This window comes from Rousettus aegyptiacus, unplaced genomic scaffold (assembly GCF_014176215.1).
Source record: "Rousettus aegyptiacus isolate mRouAeg1 unplaced genomic scaffold, mRouAeg1.p scaffold_m13_p_11, whole genome shotgun sequence".
In the NCBI taxonomy this organism is placed as follows: Eukaryota; Metazoa; Chordata; class Mammalia; order Chiroptera; family Pteropodidae; genus Rousettus; species Rousettus aegyptiacus.
Window position 1 is genome coordinate 89,285,921 of NW_023416286.1, and position 24,662 is coordinate 89,310,582.

General features: G+C 47.0%; 1 protein-coding gene across 2 annotated transcripts; it reads right to left on the minus strand.

The window, feature by feature from the left end:
* Window positions 1-1,926: 1,926 nt before the first annotated feature.
* On the minus strand, window positions 1,927-22,811 carry OLFM4 (olfactomedin 4). Of its 2 annotated transcripts, XM_036228910.1 has the most exons (6): window positions 22,081-22,810; window positions 21,749-22,047; window positions 16,931-17,083; window positions 11,184-11,396; window positions 10,035-10,200; window positions 1,927-3,546 (listed from the first exon to the last, which is right to left on the minus strand). In XM_036228910.1, exons 1-6 carry the CDS (start codon window positions 22,271-22,273, stop codon window positions 2,744-2,746), a joined length of 1,827 nt encoding a protein of 608 aa, XP_036084803.1. In that variant the 5' UTR covers window positions 22,274-22,810; the 3' UTR covers window positions 1,927-2,743. The 2 variants fall into 2 exon arrangements, with proteins under 2 accessions (XP_036084803.1, XP_016013676.2); XM_016158190.2 differs by having other exon boundaries at window positions 21,749-22,811.
* Between the last annotated feature and the right edge of the window lie 1,851 nt (window positions 22,812-24,662).

Below are 24,662 nucleotides of genomic sequence, written 5' to 3' on the forward strand. Positions count from 1 at the left end.
CAGCTCTCCACAATCCTCAGCCTCCCCCAAATAATAAAAATGTAGGGAACCGTGAGAGCCACTGGTAAAGCTCAGTCACACACTGGGCTAATGCGAGCCCACAGGTTCTCTTCTTCAAGAAGAAACCGTAAGAAGCCACACTCAAAAGGCTACACGTTGTATGTTTCCATGGAGGGAGGAAACAGGTCAGTGGTCACCAGGAGCTAGGAGAGGGGACTAGAGTTGACTGCAAAAGGGCATGAGAAAACTTTCTGTGGGATGATAATAAAAACGTTTCCCATGTTAACTATGGTAGCCTTTACACAGCCGTGTACATTTGTCGAACCCCATTTAATGTTACATTTAAAAAGGGGCAGAATCTACCATATGTAAATCACATCTCAAGAAAGCCGATTTAAATATATAGACACTAATTTTTTTCCCCCAGAAGAAAGCTAGCTGGTGAATCTTGAGCTAAAACGGCTAAAACGTGTGCTGTGTGCCAGCACCGCAGTGAAACCTTGAACCTGAACCCTCCCGGTGGGGAGACTTGCTGCAGGCGGCAGCTGCCCGATCCACGTCCTGTGGGAAGATGTCCGCAGGGAATTTCCAGGCAAACGCTTCTCTAGAACTTAACACGAGCTGACCGCGAGGGCTCCCTCAGCTGCCCGCCTCCTTTCCCGAATCTTCGGAGGTCATACTGTGTATTCGATAGAAACATTCACCTGGAAAATTGCCTAGAGCCAGATTAAATATAACATCACTGTTTTTAACTCATATCTCGCATGACATACCTGTCTTTATCTTTGAATCTTGTTACGTTTTGAAGGCCGTACTTGTCTCTGTGCTCAGCTTTGAAAGACAGGAGAACCTTGCTAAAAATACTAAATATTGTAGCGACTGCCTTCCCCTAAAGGCTTGGTGTGAATTAAAATGAGATTTCAGTAAGACTAACCACAACAGCGTAGTCTGTCGGTCCTTGCAGTCCTAGGTCACCCCTCCCCCTACACGTTAACTTCGGCAAAGACACTTTTCTCTCCCCAGCACTGCCAGTTAGCCCCTTGGCTTTCTGTGAGAGACTTCCTGTTTGGGGACAGTCCAGAGGCTTCTGACCCGTGTTAACAGTGCATTTGGAAAGGGAGCAGAAGCCACACAAATATAGCCTAACATGGGAAATCAGATCAGTCATGCAAATTAATAAGTACATAAGGTCATATCCCAAAAGGAAATAGCGCAGCCTCATACAACAAAAGCTACCAGAAAGACTGGACGTTAATGGGAAATGAAAAAGCCAGCCTGACTTCGGACTCCCCTAAAAGCTATGAATGTCACCCGCCATCAGGTATATAATGTCCTGGTCATTGTTGTTTGGGAGGTGGCCATTCTCTGCATCTCACAGCAAGGTATGAGTTATTCTATTAAGAGTTCTTTAAAAAAAAAAAAAAAAGTAAATAAAACAAAACACAACTTTCTTAAAGCATGTTTTAATCTTGTATTAAAAGGGAAAAAGTACAACATTTAAAGGGCTAAGCCTCTGGGCCCGGACTCGTGGACATTAAAGGAAAACAGATCAAACCCAGATGACAACGCCTCCAAAACCACAGATGCCCACATACCTACGGGGTTTTCAAATTGCGTCTATCTACTACATACTTTCAGAGGATTTCCTACATTTCTTGCTCATAAAAAAAAAAAAACAAAAACAAAATTTATTTTCTTACACGTTTCAGACCTAAACAAAGACAAAAATTGCATGCAGCAACCGATACGACTTAACGCGATTCTTGCATAGGCTCCAAGGGCCTCTCTCGCAGAACCAGAAATGCCATCGCTTTATCATCCGGCTGTCATCCATCCAGTGTTTTTACAGTCGTAAGAGTCATAGAACTAAAAGTTCATGATGAGACAAAAAAAGTAATTCTGTTTATCTTCTCATTGTTTCATTAATTTTTTTTTTTTTTTTTTTTTTTTTTTTTTAGCAGGAGGTAGGGAGAAAGTGGGAGGAATTGGTTGCTAAGTCTGGTTCTAACCTTCTGAGCTACCTCTGGAGAGAAGCTATGAGCTAGGTAGGACTGCTCAACCGACTCGTATGTCGGTGGACCATGGGAGGGAAGAGCAATCCTGTGCCTCGCCTGCACACCCGTCCGGGATTGACCTGTGGCACACAATTTAAAGTACAAAAGTGCCTTTCTCCAGAAAATTCAGAGCACTTTACAAATATAACATAAGCATGCTAAATTTACCTATCTGCTTGCTATATACAAAACACCATTCCGAATGCTAACAAGAAAAACAAAGCTGGAAATTTGGCCCGTGAAGGAGCTTCAGGTATTAATTTGCCAAATTTAGCCCCAGGTTTCCCTCGGGTACGGAGGAATCGGCTGGGCTACGTAGAGCAGCCTGCTCACTGAGCCCTCTCTCACACACAAAGAAACCCAGAAGCCATACAGAGCTCTCTTTAAATTAATTAATTCCCAGATGTCACCACACTGAAGGCTTCCTCGGACCCATGATGTCCCTAGATCCCTTATAATCTCACCCTGAAAGGATCTGATTTCAGTAGGGAAATGCATCCCAGAAACCAGATGGCTTCCAAGAGAACTCATCAAATCCGGACAAATATCTTCAGTCCCTAGTGCGACAGAACTGTGCTCCCAAATTCTAGCGCTAAGCAATTAAACTCCCGGATCCCCCTGCAGGTATCTAAATAAGTGGAGAAGACCATTTTTTCAGCAAACATTTTATTTCCGCCTCACCCTAACACCTACAGAGGTTCGTGCTCAAAGATGAGATCATAATTCAGAAGGTAACCATCGTTGTAGACATAAAGTTTCCGGTCGAAAGGATGGTAGTTGATGCTCTGTACCTTCTCCTGCATCTTGTGCATGACGATGTCCAGCCTGCCCTCTCTCCCTGTGTTTGTGTCGTAGTAATAGAAAATCTCTTCCGCTCTGGTGTTCAGCGTGCGGGCGGCGTACAGAACCCCGCACACCACGAAGGCGTTAGAGACGGATGGTTTGTACTGCTTCGTGTGCCATGTGCTCAGCACCTCGAGTGTGGTGTCGTTGAGCTTGCTGATCACCATGTTACCGGTGCTGGCCTCGGTTGCGTAAATCGCCCACAACCCACCCTCATCTACAGCCAGGTCGATGTCTTGCCAACCGACGTTCGCGTACGAAAAGCGGTTGTTGTGGGCGGCGTCGGGGAGCGCGCGCGTCACGGCCACGGTGTTGGTGTTCAGGTTAATCCTGGCCAGGTTGCCGGTGTTGTGCCAGTTGACGTACATGTTGTGTTTGTACACCACCGTCCCACTGCCTTGGCCATAGGTAATCCGGTACTCCCGAGCATTCGCGTGCAAGAGCAGATCGTCCAGCGTATTGTAGAGCCGGTAAAGTTCCAAGAGTCTCCCATCTGTATTCAAAGGCGCCACCCAATACAGCCCTTTGTCCGGGTTCTGGGGAGAGTAATCTCGGCCCCAGGCACCATACTTGTAGGCGAACCCTCTCCAGTTGAGCTGAACTACAGAGGGTTGGCTGATGTTCACCACTCCGCCGTGAGGACAGTTCCCTGGACAAACGAGAATACAAACGGGCCTTCTTAGAGAAAATGAATGACAAGATACAAACCATTGAAGAGGCAAAGACTAGGTAGCTAGTCAGACATGAGCGACAAGGGGAACAAAGGAATTGGGGCCCAGCCTAGAGACCTCCCAAAGAACACCCCAATGGTACTAGAATTCTGCGTAAGCACATGCGTAGTAGGCAAAGAGTTCTATAGCAGCCAGGTGTCAATCAAAATGACCTCACTTGCCAATCACCTAAGAACACCTTTGAAACTACTCATCACCGCCCTAATATAAGGCAGACATTCCCGCTTCTGGGTCCTCTTTTTGTGGCCTTTTTTGTGGCCCCTTTGCATCGGTTATTGTAGTTACAGCGCTGGGACTCTGTGCCTCCTTGGGGCATGCTTTGTCTTTCTAAAATAATACTTTTAATAAATCTTTTCTAAATCTCACTGACCTATGATTCTTCACTGCTAACTTCACTCAGCCCGGTCATTATCCCTCTCCCTCCCTACTGCCATTGGGGTGACACCAACTGCCATCAGCCCCACCGGTAACACTAGGAACCAAAGAAATCCATAAATATTTTTTCTCGGCAGGGTTCAGGGACAGCAGTGGTTCCGAGGGAGAAGAGGTGACGTTTCTTCTTGGTTTCAGTCTCAATGCAAACCCGCTGGTCAGCTCTAGAAAAAAAAGACCTTTATTTCCATGGATGGGCTTTCAGTCTGGAGACTGCAGATGACGAAACTGCCAAGAGACATATTAAAAAGGTTTGAGGTCCCAGAGACAGGAGAGGGGGGGACCTGATAAAATCCAATACATTTTCTTCTATCGGAAAGCATTTTGAAAATATTCTATTTCATTTTTCTTAGAGAAATCAAAAGAGCAAGATCATTCCAGAACCTTCCCCTACTTCCCACAAAGTCAGGAGGCGCCGTTCACCAGGCTCGGGGAGAACTGCGATGAAGGAGAAGACTGTCCTGGGGAGACCCCTTTCCCTTCACCCTTCCGGCCTTTCCCGGGACCCACATCAGGCACCAACGCTGCCCCCAGCTAATCTCAGGAGAGAAAGTTTTACGTGCGATGTTTTAAAGAGAAAGAAGGACGGACCTATCGTGGTGGGATTTCAGCCCCGAGGAGCCATGGGAGTCATCTGAAGGCAACGCTGCCTCTCCGCGCAGCCCATCACTTAGGTCCCTCTGTGATCATCTTGCTCTTTATCGCTCGTATTCTACTGCGCCATAGAATGACGGGCAGGCGCTTTGTCGTCTCCATACTGATGCTAGGTTTGTCCCAATGAGTACAATCAAGTGGGACCAGACTCACTGGTCCGCTGCACCTACGCCCCTCGTAACGCCTGGGTGAACGACTCAGTCTGGACAACTGGCCCTTCGCATGGTGCTCCCTCCGAAATGCCTGCCAGCCCAAACCGTTTACGAGCCATAAAACAGGAAATAAAATTCGTCCGGTAGTTTTAATAATAACTATCCGAAGAGTCGAACACATGTTTCCTGGGATCTTAATAAGGACCGTTCGAGAAGGGGGGAGATCGTGTATTGAATAACGAAAAAAAGATCCAACTTCAAGTACGTTCGAGGTCGTTTTCCCTTGTCCGGCTGCCTGGAGCAGAGCAAGGCGAGGGAAGTTGGTTCACGCTATAAACTATAAACGCTTGGAGGGAATCGGGGGACCATGGCGAGCATGTGGCGAGCACAGGAAGTGAGCAGGAGCCAAAAGCGGAGATCCAAACAACTCCCTGACGTTAGCATTTTTGGGAGGCAGGGGCGCTAAGCTCAGAGGCTGAGCTTTTGCCTCTGAATCTCTGCTTTCTGACCAACACGGAAAGATCTATCTCTTCCTTCCCTTGCTAAATGTGTCCCCCTCTCCCCACCTCACGCAAGGACTGCTCAGAAGCGAAACCATCACTAGAGATCCCGCTTTTATTTTTCCAATCTGCTGGGGCTTTTTGGTCCCAGAATTAAATACGTGCTCCTTAAACGCTCTCATAAATCTGCAGTTGGTGGGAAAGCCAGCCGACCGTACAACAGGTAGAGAAATGAAACCACTCTGTACCCAACCTCAAATAATTTTGCATATCATTAAGCAGAACACAGTCACAGGTTTATTTTAATAATGCATGTGCCATTTCATAAATAAAAAAGCAGCGTGTATTCAGCCAAGAGACTGTTCTCCACTAAAGAAATAATAAATAAAATTATAAATTATTATTTCTTCTCCTAAAAATGATCTCTCAGATGAATGCTTGTTTGCTTTTGTTTATGAAACAATGCATGAATTATTAAAATAAAGTTAGCGGTGTGTTCAGTTTAATGATAACAAAAAACTGTTCGAGTTTCCATATGCTACAAACTGGGTTTTCTAGTTAAAATATCTTCCAGAGAACTTATTTATTCAACTACATTTCACTCTGAGGAAACGAAAGAAAGTCATTTTTTTTCTGGCAGGTTAGAGGACTTAGGAATTGTTTGTTTAACTGAATCTTGCGTTCCTGGAAAGGAAGTATCCCAAACCAATAGCAACGATGTATTTAAGGGAAGCTTATGATGCATGTCTCTAATTCAGAAATTATAACGGGGTTAAAGATAATAAACTATTCTGTCTTAGATGTGGAAATCCTTAGGTATGAAGGAATCAAAATAATCCTCTCTTAAAAATTACTACCACTACTACTACTACTAATAATAATAGTCAACATGGCTCATCATTTTACGTGTTGGTCAGGAAATTAAAATTACGCTTGACATAAATATTTGAACTGTATGAATTTAAATCTCTTTTTCCCACCTTCCTAAATACTCTCCTGTTCTTTTGATTATGTCTCCTTTCTCATCTTTCTCTGACAGGCCATTCCTAGGCTGCCAGCTCCGGTGAAAAGGAAGCGGGTATAGAGAAGAGAACTAGGCATCGCTGCCAGTCCTACAGACATGGCCATGGCAGTGACAATCCAGTGAAAAGCTGTGGCAGGCTTCCCTGATCCCTGGCAGCAAACGGTCTTGGAAACCGAAGCTGACAGCCAGTGCCCACTGCGAGAGCCCCCAACGCCCGCCGCCTACCCACGTAACCTAAGCTTCTCCTGGATCTCCCACCCCTTCCCAGCCCCTTCGTTCATTTGAAGGTCTTAGAGATACTCCATTTCCATCCATCCTGTTCCATTGCACTATTGCCCATGAAACGGAGGGCAGAAGCACGCCTTTAGCTCCTGCACAAGCAAAGAAGCACAGATAACCTGGCGTTCACCAGGCTGGTGAGTTGTAGGGACTGTCTTGCCACTCCAGGAATCACAGGTGCGCCTCTCTATCAGAGCATCCGTGGAAGGCGGGCTGGGACCGTGACAATATTACCAGACAGATTCAGTGTTTGTGAAATAAAGGAATGCAAGACTAGTCAAATCTCGCAAACGCAGCTTACCTACCCTTATCCATAAAACGCCAGTCCTCTACCCCGCTACACACCTGAATTTTTTAAAGACCCTGGTGTTTACTTCATAAAACATGAGGCAAGGAACCTTCTAGAGGAGTAGCTTTGGTTGGCAATCTCTCCACCATGCAATTTATTAGATATTGCCACGGGATTCTGAAATTATCCTGAGAAGCCACACGACGAGACTTTAAAATACTGTAACTGGGCTTTTTAAAAGTATCATGGTTAGCATTTTTTTTTTAAAGCCAAAGATTAGATGTCTGCAGAGGAAACGATTCTAGATCTATTAATATGCTCTCCTACCTGGGCCAGCGAACTTTATTTGATGCAAGAGGAGAATATGATTGACTTGTGAGAATCAGGCAATTAAAGTGGCCATAATCAGAAAATAATTAAAGCTAAATTGACTTTGAATTATTGAATATATGCTACCTGACACTCTGTTCTTCCCTAGGCTTGGGATTTTGGCAGGCCACCCCAAATCCTTTATACCCTAGTCAATCACCACCCATTTACGGAGCACCTATATGTGTCAGCACGGAGCCCGGCATCTCCGGGCACGCGGCGAGCGGCCCCCCGGCATGCCATCCCATTTCGCCTATGCGGTCATCTGGATTCAGGGGGGAAATGGAGAGAGACAGAGCCAGTTGTTTTCAGGGGGAAAATGTTAATGAGCAGAAGGCCAATTATTTTAGATCGGAAAGTTCTATGAAACGAAGCAGAAAAAGATGCCATTTTCGGCATAAACCAAATGTAAAGTGCATTTTATTGAACCCTCACTACATGTCCTGATTCTGAGATCGAGCTGACCACAGGGGCAGCAAACCAGAGCTGTAGGGGGAGGGAGGGGGCCGAGAGCACAGGGTTTCTTCATAGCTGAGACTCGCATACAGTCTTTTTTGTTCTGTGCAACTCTGCAGTCAGAAAAGCAGAGAGGCCAGATTTTAAGGTCCCAATAACAGTGAGTAACTTTAATTAAAGTCTCCACAGGCTCACAGCTGGTTAGTGCCCGGGGATTTTTCAATTCTGCAACATCCACCAACCCAAACAGAAAGAGAGCACGTGAAAGAAATTGATTTAAAAACATGACAAAAAGTCGGTTTAATATAAACATCATAAATATAATATGAACAAAGCTGGAGGAGGGCCAAGTGGCTTGGCCGAGGTCCAGGTCCAGCCCAAGTTGTCGGAAAGTGAGAGGAAAGCTGGGTCCAATTTGCTTAAACAACACAGCTGGGCTGGCTGACAGTGTAAGTGTGAGGGCCCAGGGGACAGTTCTGGGGGGAAGGAAAGTTCTAGCAAAAATAACCCAAGAGACTCGCTTGTTTTCCTCCGTAGACATAGGCAGTGTGCTTTCTCCCTGACTACTGACCTTGAGTTATGACCTTGAGAAATGATACCTGACGCTCTAGGTCCTGAGATGACGAGGAGGTAAGGGGCCTTGCATTTCGGCCTCAGCTGCCACTAACGACCTGTGTGGCCTCAGGAAAAGCAGCAGCATCACCGTCGAAGGCCCCTCCTCTGAGACATGAGGGGCCTGAGCTAGACGGCCCTGAAATGTTCCTTCCTGCTGGAAAATGCCCTTATTCTAAAGGATGCACAGAAAACTGAGCAGGAAAAATCTATCCCACAGCGAAGACTTGCTGAGGTTGACAAGTCTCGCTCGGGCATTATCGAGGGTTGTCGTTGCCTCGACTCCTCCCTCAAGGAGCCGGCAGAATGAGCTCTTACTTTCCAAGGCGTGTTGACACCACGGACCCCAGACCGGGTTTAGCCTCAGTGCGTTACGGAGGACGGAGCCGTGGCCTTTGTTCTAAATCTCCTCTGTATGCCATGCTATGACTGATTCCCAACAGCAGAGGGAGGCAGAGAGCCCGCACACAACCCTACAGCAGCATCTAAAGCCTCCCAGGAATCAGCTACGCTGACAAGGGATCCGAAAGGCAAGGCCTGAAAGGAAACAGGCTGTGACAATAGGAATTAATGAAAATAGCAAGAGCTGTGCCATCTGATGAGAAGGTACGGTCCCATTCGCGACCTGCGAGATTGCTCCCCTCTGACACGAGCGTCTCTAAAGGACAGGGCCACGGGCCGCAGCTGGGAGGGTGGCTTTAGGTCACCTGCAGGGGCGTGCTGAAGTGTACAGGAACCTAGGAACCTAGCACTGCCTGCGTTCGTGCAAGGTTTTCAGTTCGCCTCTCCTCATTAATAACAACAACAACCGCCAGCACACAGGTGCCGATCACAGAGCCGCGAGCTCCTCCGGCCTATTCCATCGACCCTGCAAGGCAGGCTCTGCTCTTCTCCCATTTGACGAGTGAGGGGATGAAGGACCCTTTTGCTGTGGCCACAGAGCTGGGAAGCTCAGGCCTCTGGGGTCCCAAAGCCATGCTCCGGACCCCCGCACTCCGCTGCCTCCATTCACGTTCACGGGGTACTTAGGGAGCACTCACCGCTAGGCTATACTTGACCGGGAGGATGATTCATTAGCGAGACGCCCTCCAAGAACTCAGTCCAGGAGAGGCGCCAGGACTTACCCACAAGTACAAAACGCATGGGCCCATCGGTTAAACCCTCCGTGAACCCCGGGACACACCAGACAGCAGGCGCTCAGCGGGAGGAGGAAGGGAAGGAGAGAGGAGCGAGGGAAGATTCAAGCTCTAACCCCGGCTCATCGGATAGACGAGCCCATGAGCCCTGACAGTCCCCAGACGGTGCGGACAGATGCTGTGCAGGCTCCAGCGGCTTGGCCAGGCCCCCGGCGGCCGCCGCCGCATCTCCATGCGGATATTGGTCCAGTTGGCAAACGCGGAGCAGGTACAGGTAACGTGGGGATTTCGTTTCAGATCGACTCATGGTTCACATTATTCCTCTGTGAGTCCCAGTATGTGACAGTAAGTAGAGAGACTAGGCGAGGAGGTTCCAATGCACGGAAGAGTCACTCGGAACTGTAAAAATCCCGCCCTTGGGGCTGCGCTCCCGAAGCCCTCCCCAACCCCGCGCTGGCCCCTCCAGGCCAGGTTCAAGGGCAGGCGAGGGGCGGGGCACTCACCTGGAGAGGGAGGAGGCCCGGGCACAGACACAGGGATGTGTTCATCTTTAGAGGCTTCACATTCCTTGAGCTTGTTCTTCAGAGCCACGATTTCCCGGCGAATTTTAAGGACATTGTTTTTGTCTAGTGTCTCGAGCTTCTCTACCAGGAGAGTCATATTCCTTATCTGAGGAAATAAAATTCAGTGACTTTACGTTATTGTACAATTTCTTTCATAAACATTCCAGAGCTGAATTTGTCACTTAGTGAAACATTGCCAGGGAATCCACCCGAGATTCTTCTGAATGGTTTCATTTGGAAGAATACATTTTACGGTTTAGCGTGAACGCCTGTCACATCTCAGGGCAGGTGCGTGTGACGAGGAGAAAATGGCCAAGATTCTGAACGGTTTTAATGACAGAGCACACAGGCTCAGTGTCCGCATCCACGAATGTCTATTAAAGTTCATTTCTAATAATCTTCCTGATACACTCGTGTTTCCTTGTGTTGTACCATAATTAAGTTTCTAATAAACGGTGAGAACCAAAGAAAGCTTAAGTTCTAAAATATGTAACTAGAATTCTCAACAATAGCCCATGTCGTGACCGTGCTAGTGAATTCTCATTGACGTACATCGCCCAACCAAAACACTAACGCGAAGGTCTTTATCCACAGATCTTAAAAGGCGTCACTAAAACATACTCACGAGACACTCCTTTAAAAAAGGTTGTCAAGATGTAGTGACCAGTTCCAAAAGGGATCAAAGATGACATGAACATTCCAAAGGAGAAACAGACCTAACAAGTCCAAAATCAGGTAAATTGCGGCTTCCTAGTTCCATGAGGATAAAGGCAGAATGGAGAAGACAGTTGGCCATGGAGTTGCTCGGATTTATATCAGTGCCTTCCTAGAGACATCGAAAGGCCGTTTGGTTCTGTGGCAGAACGCTGATCATCAGCGGACACCTGCTCCTCAGTCAACATGTTCCCAAAGGGCTAAACTTACTATTGAAAGACGGGTGTCCATCGAAAGGAGAACACGGGCTATGCCACGCGGTCATGAGAGCGCACAGGACTAGAAATCGGAAGAGAGAGACTCACACCCTGGTCCTAGCTCTGATCGCTGAGAAGATTCATCACTGACACACAGAGAAGCGAGTTCGCTCCTTACCTCTATCTCCAGCTGGTCGATGATGTCTGAGCTTCCAACAACACTGCCCTTCAGCTGGATGATCAGTCTCTCCATCTCCTTCACTTCTATCTTGATCAGCTCAAAGTCCAATTCGGTGTAAGAAATGGTATCTTTTTCCATAATCTCTATACGGACAGTTAGGTTGGAGAGTTTCTTTTCATAGATACTGATTAATCGGACATACTCCCTCACCTGAAAGGGGATCAAAAAACTCGAGTCAATTCCCAGAGTAATAGCATACAGTCTTCCTCCACTATCAAGCCCTTGCTGTCAATCATTTTTTTAAAGAAATGGATCAAAAATATAATTAATTATATCTTTTTTTTAATCTGTCCAAATACAGACTAAAAAGAACTTGCTACTATGATTGACTACAATTAGTCTATTTTTACATGGACTAAAAATACATTTGCTTCTGAGTCATCATTCAAGTACATTTTCATCTCCATTTTAATGTTTGATGGTATTAGTTCTGCAAACTAAACTGGTTTGAATCAGAGTCTCTCGCCCTCTGTACCCCCCCTGAAATCACATGCTCTAAAAATCAGCGTTTTCCAACCTCAGCGCTTCTGACATTTGGGGCTAGATCATTCTTTCTCTAGGGGGCTTTTTGTGTGTGTGTATTATAGGATATTTAGAAGCATCTCTGGCCTCTAGACTCCAACAGCACCCACCCAACCCCCAGCTGTAACAAAAAAAAAAAATGCCCCAGAGTTTGCTAAATTTCCTTGGGGGCAAAATCACAATCATCACCACCACCACCCTGTCTCCATTTAGAGCTGCTGCTCTAAATCTGAGTATTTCTAGAAGAAGGAGAAACGCGCCAAGTAGAATTCCTTCTTTGATCACCATTTGCATCGAGTTTTGAGCCCCTCGGCCTTTTACAAAGTGGCGTAAAGACCCAACTCACTACACATTATATGAATATATGTGCAACTGTAAAGTGCACATTTCATTAAGTGCACCCACATTTATTCCAAGAACTGATTATTGCAATCAGACCTTTAAATTACACATTTGTTGCATATATTTGAATGTCTGATCATTAAGTTAAAATACTTCCCGAAATTCCCTTGGTGGTTTAGTGTATAATTGGAATTTCCAAATGGATATTTCAATAAACACAGTTGGTCCTCCTTTCTGTGTCTGATCGGTAAAAGAAACACCATGGCTTTTCCAAGGACCTGCTCATTAAAAGTTGCCTGTTTTAAATTCTTTTTAATAATTGGAACATAAGCTGTACTTTCACCCAAACTGTGCTAATGTCAAGTAGCTGATCCGCAGTGCCTAGATGAGCTCAGAGCCCGATTTTGGCCTCTGATCCTTCTAATACTAAAGGCAGCCCGAACTTGTCATGTTAGCCCTTCCATTTAACCCCACCGTGCAAATTAGTACAGACTCGTAGGCCACAGACCTAAAGGACTAGGGCTTCAGGCAAAGAAAATTTTAATGAAAGTTGAAAATGCAGCCCTTGGCACTGCTGGTGTATTTCCTCGGGCAGCTGATGCTCACTGCCATCAGATTGCCATCCCTTGGAGAATGATAAAGCTGGTGACGTTTTGGCAGATAAGGAGTTTTATTTGATATGTATAATATATATGTGTTTATATATATTTATATATGTATGTATAAAACAAGTTCCTTTCAAAAGCACATAAGATAGCCAAGTTTCCATTTCTAAAAAAAAAAAAAAAAAAGGCATAAAAACTTGCCTGCGACAAAATAATAATAATAATAGCAATAATACTAAAGTGCCAATCCATTGCAGAAATGGAAGCTTGCGAAATGAATATTCGCGTTGGCATTTGGTCTTGCCAGTTCTTGGAACGAATGAAACGCCCTCTGCTTTCCTGGAACATTTCGATGGCACATCGCAGCTGTTGTTCCACAAAAAAAAAAAAATGAGTGATTCAACTGTCATCTCTGCTAAATAAAATGTGGCTCTCGCTGAAAACCAAGGCGTAACCCGGAGTGTGCCACCTACGAGAATCTGCGGTGAACCGTGAAAAGAAAGGCCTCTAAAGATCCGTTTGGGAAAAGACTTGGCTTCTCTTAGCTGACATTGGAAGGAAAGCTCGGTGATGTGCAGGAAAACCGGAGTCGCCCACGGAGTCACGGAGGGCAGGGGAGAACCGGAAGATGGGCCAGAGAAACGTCACAGTGCGAACGTCACTAACGTAAGCACATTGTGGGTACACGCCTTTCACGTGCGTGGCTGTTGAGATGGCGGGAAGAGCCCTGAGACCATCCTACTCGCTCTGGAAGCTGCAGCCTGAGCAGCTTCTCTGGATGTGTAGCAAGAACATGGGTCTGGCCCTAAGGGGACATGCCCCATGTCACTATCTCTACCACGTGGCTTTTCATCACCAGAAGTTTGAGCTTTACAAGACTCATCAGTGCTTACCTTGAAACCACCAGCCTAACATTCAGAGCTTCCATTCTTTTATTGGTTGGGCACATATTATGTCATCGATGGGGTCTAAGAATCAAAGGTTGCTTGGGGGGTTTTGTTCTATATGATAAATATGGTCCTAAGATAAATATGGATGCAGTACGGCGGGCTATTAAGCTAAAAAAAAAAAAAAAAAAAAAAAAAACTGGTCTGGCTCATGTTTCTGCCAGTTCCCCAAAATCCATGATCATAACTACGGCCATATTATCTGAAATAAGTAAATGTACTTTGCAGCATACTCTTATTTTAATAAACCCTTAAAAATAAATGCAACAAGATTAAATGTGAATTAACCATCACAACATATGAAGAATTCAGAGCTACACCCGCCTAAACTCAAATCTGACCAGCACTTACTGGGCAAATCAATTTCTCTAAGCCTTAGTTTTCTCCCTTAAATTGAGGATAATGGTAGCAAGCTTACAAGATTATTGTGAAGACTAGAGCTAATATACATTAAGTGCCTAGAATAATGGATGCCCTATAAATTACAGGAATTATTAGTGAAACAGTGATTTCAGTTTTTTTCAATCTGACTTTTTCATTTAGTATATGTCACTGCACAAAACATTGCTCAATCAATGTTGTTTGTTTATGGGTTGCCTAAATGTCTCGCAGGCTACCTCAACCTTCTCATGCATGAGGATATGTTAGCAAATGCTCGATATTAAATAACTTGCCCCCAAGACAATAAGCTTCCAGAGAAAGGAAATCCTGAGCTGCCTTTTGTGTGGTCCCTTTCCTAAGCATAGTCACAAGAGGACATATCATAAACAACAGAAAATAATAAAATGCTTTCAGCATCTTAGGTAGAGACATAAGTCTTTTCTGTGTACTGGCAGATAATGAATCAACATAAGGCAGTCAAAACCCTTCTCTACCGGCCTTCCCGAATGGGCATTCCCCCAGGCCTTGGTATAAACAGTGATTTCCAAGGCAACCTAGGGACAGCTATAATAATTCACCTGCAGATTCAAAAGCCCTCGGCTGAAGAGATAACTTGGGATTTGAAGGCGTTAGTGACCTCCTGCATCTCCTCTGGGATCTGCGCTGGAGGATGGGTAGCTGCTCCGCCAGGAGCAAAGAGAACCGAGATTCATTCTGAAGCCCCAAGCCCGTGGCCCGGCTTCACCGGCTGAGAGAGGAAGCAGCTTCGCAGTTCTGTCTATTTGTCTTTGTTAACCTCAGTTTTTCCATCCCTAAAATGGGGCGGAGAATAGGGGCCTCTCTGCCTTAAAGGGTGACTTGATGGCAGAATGGAAATCACAAACATAAAACACACGCAGAACAAGTTACTGTCATTGTTATCATCGCCTGTCACACGGATCGCAACCGGCAGGAGAATTCCTTCCTTAAGCCCCAATGGCAAATGTGTGTTTTTTTTTTTAGGACCGGCTACTGATGATTTCAGAATTAAAGCTTTTCCCACCTACTCTGCACGTCTCCCCTGCCAATTATGAGCCAGGCAGATGCCACCTGCCTCCCTCTCGGAACTGGAATGAAATGTCCCGTCCTCACAAACCTGGCAGGCTACCTGCTCTCTCTGGAGCGTCATGGGGCTTCGCACTGCCCTTCACACTCCTGCCAGCAAAGAAGACATGCAAATCAGCAGCCCCCACTATTTCAAAGCAAATGACTCCAACTGCAAAGATCTTTACCTAGGATTTTCCTCTGCCTGTTATGTTTTTATGCATAACTTCTTATCTGTACTTGATTATGCTGGAATAAGGCTATGAATATTAATGGTCGGAATTTATAATTTAGTGCCATGCCTTTTCTGCTGATTAATTCAAGGACATTTTAGTTCTTAAAAAGCTAGTTTCCTGAAGTACTCAAATGCATTTTCCTGGACACTCATTTAAATTGAGAATATTTATCTACCAATTCGGGTTGAAAGCAGGGTGTCAGCCTCATCGTAATTTTTGTCTTAAATGATAACTATGCTGGATGTTGTGGTAGCTACACTTAAATTTCTCAGGAAAACTTATTTCGAATCTCGTAGGAAAGCCGGAGCTCCTTGTAAATTGATGGAGCTGTTTTAAATCATGTATAATGTGGTTACAGCCGAGCGTGGACTTCACCTAAGCAGAAGATGGGAGCATTCCTAATTGATTTTTAACTTGGCTAAAGAGAAAGAAAGGGTCAAAATGGGAATGCCAAGTCCCATTGCCCCAGCTACCTCAGGGAAAGGCAAACCCCGTAAGATAACTACCTCTAGAGGAAAGTGGGAATCAGGTTCAAAGGCAAGGTCTTCACCAAGGCTGAGTGACCTATTACTGTGGAGTCACACTCCAGGGAAGCCTTCAGTTCTGGTCTAATGCTGGGCACGTCGAATGCAATATTCTTGCTAAGACGATAAGAGACAATCACCAAGAAAGAGAGACAGGGAGAGAGGGAGAGAAGGGAGCGAGTACGTTGGAAAGAGGGAATAAGAGGAAGAGAAAGGAAAAGAGGGAGGCCGGAGGAAGGATGAGAGGCGGAAGATTTGGGGCACTGGAGGAGAAGGAAGAGAAGGAGAAAGAGGAGGAGCCCTCCAAAAGCAAGAGAAGACCAGAAAGAGTTAAAAAAAAAAAATTAATAAGGAAAGGGAATGAAAGGTTAGGAGGGATAGGCAAGAAAAAGGATTGAAGCAAGGGAGAAAAAAAAAATTACGGGAAGAAGGAATGGAATAGGAATAGGAAGAAGAAGTGAAAGAGACAGAAGAGAAAACATGAAGAGGCTAGAGAGCAGGAAAGAAAAGAATGCGAAGCTCGGGGGAAGATCGAGAGCAAAAAAAGCAAGAAAAAAAACAACAAAACAAACTAAAAATGGCGGAGCTGGCATTGGCAGGGAGAGCTCGGGGCCCCTCTCCGACCGCATGAGCGCCGTAGCCCTGGAGCGAGTTTATCCGGGGCCGGCACAGTCTCGGTCTCATTGCTCCCGCTATGGAGGACTCCGCGGACGCAAACCGCCTCTGATCCCGTGAAGCGCGGCTACCGGCAAAGGCCCGAATAAAAAGTGTTTCGTGCACTGACGAAACAAACAAGAACGGCTTCATAAATACAGACAACACAATGGTGGTTCCAGAGGATCAAGGCGGCGTGGGTAAAGGGAGTTCCCGGGAGGAGGCAGGCTTTGGGCCGTGAGCGCGCCGTGGGCCGTACACGGATGCCAACTGATAGCGCGCACCGGGAAATTATATGTATAATGTCACCCAATAAATTTAATGTTTTGTAAGCGTTCTGTTCGTTTGTACATGTTAAGATAGGGTCAAAAGAGGGGAGGAAATGCTTACTCTCGAAAGCTCTGTCTCGAACTTCTCGGAGAGAACACGGGCTAGGAATTCCAGGCGCTCCATTCTGTCCGCGGGAAAGGTGGTGTCTGGCAGGGTGATGGAGCACAGGCAGGTCCCGCTGTCATCCCTGGAGCCATTGAAATTGGAAAACGGCTGTCAATAAAAATAAGGTGGGCATCGGTAAGCGGCGAAGCAATGGGCTTTTTAGCAACTGGAGTGACAGAAATTGGCTTATGAAAAAGTCCTTCGAAGCAAGCCGGGGGAGTCCCAACTGCAAATGAATAGAATCAGAGGAGCAGCCAAACACCCCCCGTCTCACAGGCAGGGACGACACGCAGCATTTTAGCCACATAGGCGCCCGTTGGGTTAGACGGCCACGTCAGCCGCCTTTCTCTGAAGGACGATTTTTCTTTCTCGAAGAGTCTTAAAGGAAAGTATTACTGTTTCTGTGTAAGGAAAGGGAAATAAAGAACTGATGAGAGTTTGATTTCCAACGCTACCATTTCCTGGGCGCGAAGCCCCTGAAAGTCTCAGTTTCCTCCTGTGTCAGATGGAGAGGACCGACTTCACGGGCGGTCCTCCAGAGGGACCAGATGTAAGCCAAGTCCCTGGCCACGGTAGGTGATCAGTCAGCCTCACTGTCCTTTCTCCTTCTGCTCACGTTTTCTCCTCCTCACCTTTACCCCAGTCCTCACTCCATTCCTCCAGGTGGGAATGAGGGAAACAGCAAGGATGTGGATTACCGTGAAAACATACCACGCAAATTCACCTCCTCTCTTCGCCTGGGAAGTTGTATCATTAACATCCTTCGAAACGGAAACAAACCAGCCGTTTGTTAAAAACCGAAACGAAGGATGTTTGAGTTTGAAGGCTTCGTGCAAATTTTTGAAAAGTTTTGCAGCTTGCCACTTGCAGAAAAGTCATTTCAAAATATTTGATGTTTCTTTAAAATATTCAGGCTCACACTTTGGTGCCGCCGCATATTTTAAAATGACAGGTTTGAAAGATCCTGTTTTTTTTTCTTTTGTCCCCTTTGAACTTCCCCAAGGGGATCCCACCACAATTAACATTTTTTTATTATTATTATTACTACTATTGCCTTCCAGAGTAACTCTTGGCAGCAGACTGGCTGTGCCTTTCAATGATCTCATCTGATGGTGGGGCGGGGGCCAAAGCTCACCTGTGGAGCATCAGCCTCAAGTGTCTCTTTCTGAAACAACCGAGAGGCGAGCGAGGGCTCGCAGTGTGAGAGATCCGGCATACGCCTCTCAAAGTTTAGGAGATCAGCTGGCTGCGGCTGAGGCTGTGCATTTAACATTCACTGACCTCCGTGATTCCTGAGCAAGAAGGACCTAGATGCTTCTGTAATCAAGATTGACCCCTGAGCCAATCATTCAGGCTTTTGCAACTAAGTTGTTTGTTAATGTAACCTAATCTGTTTAAGATGAGCAGAAAGAAATATATGTATACCCATATACAAATTATATATAATTTGTATCCAAAACACTCTGTGCCAAGCAAATTTCTGACAATGGCCTCAATTTCCTTTGCCAAACACACGGTACACCTGTAGAAACTGGGGGGTAGGAAGGAGAGACAAGCAGGTTTATGCTGAACACTGGGTCTGGGAGGGGCTAAGTGAAGGGTCTATGCCAGGGATGAGTATGGGCTGGACAAGCTACACCGGAGTCTGTCAGGTAGGACAGCTTCCCTTGGAGTCAGCTTTATCATTCCCTCTGGAGGTAGAAAGACTCCAGCTCGAGCATGCCAAGGTTTTTACAGAAGGACCAATATATCATGGAATTTTGAAGAAATAGCTTATTAGATTAACTGTCTACCAAAAAAAAAAAAATCTTGCATTGCATTTTGACAAGGGAAGTTAATTAGCTGCACAAGACGGGGTTGAGCCATTCTTCAAGTTCTCTGAAAAGCTCTGTCAACTCAAAAACCAGGGGAGATCATCAAGCAGTCTCAGACAATCAACCAGAAACCACGAGCTAACAACTTTTAATCCTGAAGTTCACCTGAAAGGCAGGCAAATAATTATGAGCCCTGCTGACAGCCATTCCGCCGGCTCTGTTGAACATCTCTACCCCAGGGCTGTGGACTCCCCAGCTGCCGTCCTGCTTATCATCAGCCCAGCGTGCTCAGCTGACATCAGAATGGTCCATAAGTTTGATCAGTGTCTCCCATTAGAGATATTTCTGCTCCTCTCATTCAAAGACAATGAAGCTAATGGTGATGGGTCTCTCTCTGTGGTGAATGCTTAAACTCTATGTGCGTGTAGCGTGGGGAATGAGACAGACAAGTGTTTGTCCCCTTGGTTAGCAGAAGGGTATGTGATCTCCCTTGTAGGGGACACAGGACGCCTTACACTGGTAGGTCCTCACTCACTCAGCACGTGTTCAATTAATATTTACCAATGTGCCACACTGTCTACAATGTGCCAGGGTCTGGTGTTAGGGAGATGAGCAAGACCCGATTCCTGCCCATTTTCATGATGAAAGCCGAAGTTGTCTATTTTTCTGACGACCCCCTTAGCCTGATGGCGAAAACACATGACTCATTCTGGTAGTGGCTTTGCCAGCCTTTTCTCAATCTGGGAAGGAACGAATTCCCTTTGCTGGAGGGTGACATCTGGGGCATGTAGGGTGCTCTGAGTGCTACAGTAGAAGGTACGACTCACATTTGTGATTTGAGGTCGCACTCGGCTCTAACTAGCAGCTGAGCCTAAGTGCCTGTAAAGATTCAAGGCATAAAATAATGGTATTCAACATTTTCAAAGTACAGAAAATAATACATCTGGAACTTGGTCAAATACAGTTATAAAGGGGTTTTCCACCACTTTCCAAAGATCTCATCAAGCTGACAGCCCGCCCTAGAAAATTGGGTTTATAGTGGATGTGACACCTAGTCTGCTGTTTAATAATAATAATAATAATAATAAAAAATTGGAATTGTGATACTGACCCACCAGAGGAAGAAACCCAGGAAGGAGAAATTAAAGCCTCTAAGTGCAATTTAACTAACGTTTCTTATCTACTTTTAAATGTTTGTCTCCTTACCAAACAACAAGCATTCAGATTTCTCTATTTCTTGACCTATATTTTATTTTTCTAATATTTTAGCTGATTATCTCACTCAAAGGCTGATTTCTGATGGATGAGAAGCTTCAAAATAAATTATTATTGTTACCTCGTTGAAAATAACAACAAAAAAATGCCAACAAGCTCTAATGGTTCCCCCCGAAAATCTAATGCATCTGATTTCTAGCTTCAAAAAAAAATCTTTGTGCATATTCATGATTCCCAAAGGCTTCTCTTCTTAAAAATTAGCAGTTTTCACCTATACGTCATGAAAATACCGAAAGCTGCACAGACATGGTCGAGAGCGCGGGCGGACTAAGTTTGAACTCTAGAACTTGCCATCTTAGTGACCTTAAGCCGACGATGTCATCTCTCTAGGCTTTGGCGTTTCCATCGCTAAAACGGGATCGTTAATTTTAACTACCTCTTGGGGATAAATACGGTAATACATATTATTCACTTAATGCAGTCTTGGCATTTTTTAGGCACCCCGTGAACCTCATTGCTGCCTTTTCTGTCTGGGTTCTGTACAACCCGTCTGTCAATCAACACTTTTTTTTTATTGTGGATGTAGTCCTGAAGGTAAAAAACAAAAAACAACGAACAAAAGCCTCCCTCCGACCACCTTTTCCCATTGGCCCTCCCATTCAGACGTGCTCATGTAAACAGTGACCTGACCTGTGGTTAAAGATCATAGAAACACAGTGGCATGGGCTCTGGGGGACGTTAAGATTCCCCCACCCCAAGGTACATGTTGTCAGACAAAGCCCAGGTTTTGCAGGGCAAAAGCTCCCTCTGAAAGGCCCGGAGCTGGTGCCGGCAGAGGCGAGATGACAGACTGCCTCTCGCGTCCCACCTCCACTTTCCATCCGTCTTCCCATTTCTATAAAGGAAGCCCAGAGGACTCATCTGCCTGAGGCCTGGGCTCACTACGGTCCTAGCGATGGAGCCTCTGGCTGGCCCAGGCCCTTTCTAGTGGACGGTTTGGTTTGTGGGTTTGTTGGTTTGTTTATTGCTATCTTTGTTCTTTTCAGCTGCAAACGGCTCTAAGAATTTCCTATAATGAAGACTGGAAAAGAACTATAACTCCTCTGGGGAGATATCCACATGTCATAGCACTTTCCTAGAAACCGGGGACCCTTCCCCCAACTCTGTCACCCATCCCCCTTACAAACTAGGCTCAGAGAAATGGTCAGGGCTCCAAGCAAAGGACTGTGGCTCTTACTCCCTCCAGGGCATCGCCACCCGAATGCAGGGCTGGCTGTCAGCTTGATGAGATCTTTGGGCAGCACATTGACTGGACAAACCTTTCTGGAGCTACTGCTGGCACGACCCCTCACCTAACTGTTCTCATGGTGATAGCACCTGGGCATCTGTCCTTTTAAAGCCCCTGCCCACCCGCCCATTCTACACTGGAGGTTAGAGACCTTCTTCAAAGCTTAGATCGCTGCCTGGAACTCCCCAGCCAGAGAACAGAGACGGCATCTCTCTCGCTAACAATCTAATTATTCCACCCAGATTTTAATTCCTTTTCATGGCGCCTACAGTTCACAAAGGGAGTCGTAAATCTTTTCGATTGCTCAGGTCTAGCCATCCATGAAATTACATTCAGGTCCCCACCCCCACCCCTCCACCCCCTCCCACCCCCTCCCCCCACCCCCGCCTAAAAAAAAAATTAAAAAATGAGAGGAAGGGAATGAAATGCAGCTCCCGGACTCTGGAGCCTCCTCACCTGGAGCACGGAGCCAGGGCCAGAACTGGTGCTGTCACCTGACCTGGACCTGTTGAAGCCAAAGTCACTGCTGAAGCCGCTGCCAGAGCTGAAGCCACCACGGGAGCTGGAGCGGCCACCACTGGAGCTGGAGCCGTAGCTGGCGCCAGAGCTGAAGCCACCACGGGAGCTGGAGCTGGAGCCGCCACCACCGGAGCTAGAGCCGTAGCCGTAGCCGGCGCCAGAGCTGAAGCCACCACTGGAGCTGGAGCCGTAGCCAGCGCCAGAGCTGGAGCCGCCACGGGAGCTGGAGCTGGAGCTGCCACCACCGGAGCTGGAGCCGTAGCCATAGCCGTAGCCGGCGCCAGAGCTGGAGCCACCAAGGGAGCTGGAGCCAGAGATGAAGCTGGAGTTCAAGTCAGAATAGGGCAAGGAGCTAGGGCCCCGGTCAGGGGTCAGGGGCTCCAAATCCCCCGATTGCCCGGCGGCCAGGGCCGGGCCCAGAAGGAGCAGAAGGGCTAGCAGGGGAGGGAAGCCCGGCCTCATCTTGCTGCTGGCGGAGCGGCTGGCTCCGGAAAGGATCCCAGGGGGTAATTATAGTGCCCAGGGAGGATTTCCCCACTGACCCTTTGTGGGGCAAGAGGAAGCCACCAGGGAGCACATGACAGCCTGGGAGGGTCAGGACACTCAGGAACCTGAGTCACCTCCACACCTTGTCACTGAGCCCCATTCTGTCAGCCTCCCTTTGATGTGGTTATCGCCTGCCAAATACAAACTCGAATGTGCTTTTTCAAGCCTGCTCTCTGGTTTCCGGCTGGATACTTCCTTGAAAGAAACCAGATCAAAGCAGTCTGTGGGTGAGATGGAGCTGGGGGGCTCCAGAAGGAAAAAGCGGCCCTCCATCCTCTCTGTCCTTGGCCCAGAAGCCCCTTCTGTTGGCCCGTGTCACTAAAGGCTGCTCTCAGGCAGGGACTCGGCTGGAAACGGGGACCCCGGGGTGTGGTGCCCTGTTCGGCTGCTGCTGTCCAGGCTGTGTCTGACGTCTGTCTGCTTGGCAGAGTCAGCGCTCAAGACACATTTCTCTCAACAAACCCATGCGGAAGGGGCCCCAGCGTGTGTCGTTACCTAGAAACTCAGTTAGAGCTCCGCACATCACGCACTCTCCACCATGGGCTCCACGTAGGAGAAAGAGCCCGAACAGGAGGCTGCTCCAGACCCAGCCACAGAGGCCTCCGGAGGGCGGGCTGACCTCCGCTGTCCCAGACCCTCCCGTGAGCCGGTCAAGCGGTCAAAGCGCAAGGCTGATCCGACATGCGCTGAGAGATAGGGGTGCATCTTGGGCTCCCTCTGCACCCCTCCAGCACGTCACGCCCCTGTGTGCCCTCTGCCTCCTCCCTGCAAGGCGGACAAGGTATTGACCTAAATATTAAACACCAGCTGTCACTCAGTCGGTGGTCTTTGCAAGCCATTCAGCGCCTCTGACGATTTCTAAATTGTTAGCATTAAATAAAAGATTATATGAGGAGCTGCTCAGAAGCTTTGAAGTGCCGTACGAGTGTCAGATTTTTATATTCTTGATGTTGTTGTTGTTGATGTTGTCGTTTTGTTTAATTTCCTGCTGCCTGGCTCCACACGTAAGGTCGTGGGGTTCGAACGAGAGAAAGGAGGTCTCTAATGCATGGCAGCCCCGCAACCCCAGGGGCACTTGGAAGACCTGGTTTGAAGGATTCTTTCTCCTCTCAGGCTCTGAAAACTCTCCGAATACACGTTGTGCTAATAATACGAGAAACAGTCTTAAACCTTCGGTAAACTATTTTGATGAGAAAGAGGAGGTAGGGAGGGAAGGGGGGAGGGAAGAGGAAGCGTTTCCCTTTTTGCATACCCAAGATGCACTGGGGCTGCACCCCGGACCCAGAGGGCTGAGGGACAGCCCACCTGGATCAATCTCCCCAACTTCAGGATCCCCACCGCCCCAGCCATCGGGGCGTCGTTGCTGCCTCCACATGGAAGCAGACCCGCGAGCCACACACGGTGTCTTCTCAGGCTACTCGTACCCCACGCTCAGGGGGGTGAGGGAGGATGAGAGGAAACCCCGGAAGGACAGAACATTCCGGGAACAACAGGATCCACCTACATCTGCTCCAAGATTAATCTGCGGTGGAGACCGAGATCAGGGACAGGCGATCCATCCATGGACAGCTGCTAGGAGCTGGGAGGGGTATTTTGAAGCCCCCACCCCTTTAATTCTGCCCTATGAAAGGTTGCCAGATTTGGCAAATGAAAATACAGGACACTCAGTCCAATTCGAATTTCAGATAAATAATAATTTTTTTTTTTTAGCATATGTCCTATGCAATATTTGGAACATACTTATACCAAATAATTATATATCGCTTATTTAACATCCAGATTGAACTGGGTGTTCTGTATGTTATCTGGGGACCCTGCGGGTGAAGGCCGCTTGCTCCACTTGGGCAGAGCCTCTCGGGGCAAGATGTGAGCCACGAAGTCCACTGCTCTCGATGGGAAGAGATTCGGCCTCGGCCTCTTCGGCTGAATCTTCTAGCCACTTAGACGTCCAGTCCGAGACGGGACGAGCATGTGTGAGAATGAAAAATGGCAGGCCGCAGCCGTCGTCCTCTCCCTGGATGCCGTGAACATGCGCACAGGCAGGACGGCTCCGTCTTCCACCCCAGGTCCCTTTCGCCTTCGGATTCCCAGCAAAGCAAAGGGCGAAAGCTTGTCTCATTTGCTAGCAGCCCTCTGTCTGTGGCTATAATGAGCTTTCCTTACCCCTTCTTTCAAGGAGCATGTCAGCGCCCTTATCAAAAAAAAAAAAAAAAAAATCATCTCATTAGCAATGGTAGTCCATTGTCAGGGCTACATTTAGGAGTTTCTATGACCATTCCTTAGAAGACCCCTTTCTAGAAGGGTT

What these genes read in the sequence shown, in the direction of transcription:
- OLFM4 (XM_016158190.2), bottom strand. Translation starts at nt 22,273, where the DNA reads ATGAGGCCGGGCTTCCCTCCCCTGCTAGCCCTTCTGCTCCTTCTGGGC. An exon ending in GCCCTGGCTCCGTGCTCCAG is followed by an intron (nt 17,084 to 21,748) that starts GTGAGGAGGCTC and finishes TTTTATTGACAG; the next exon opens with CCGTTTTCCAATTTCAATGG. An exon ending in TCGAGACAGAGCTTTCGAGA is followed by an intron (nt 11,397 to 16,930) that starts GTAAGCATTTCC and finishes ATCCCCTTTCAG; the next exon opens with GTGAGGGAGTATGTCCGATT.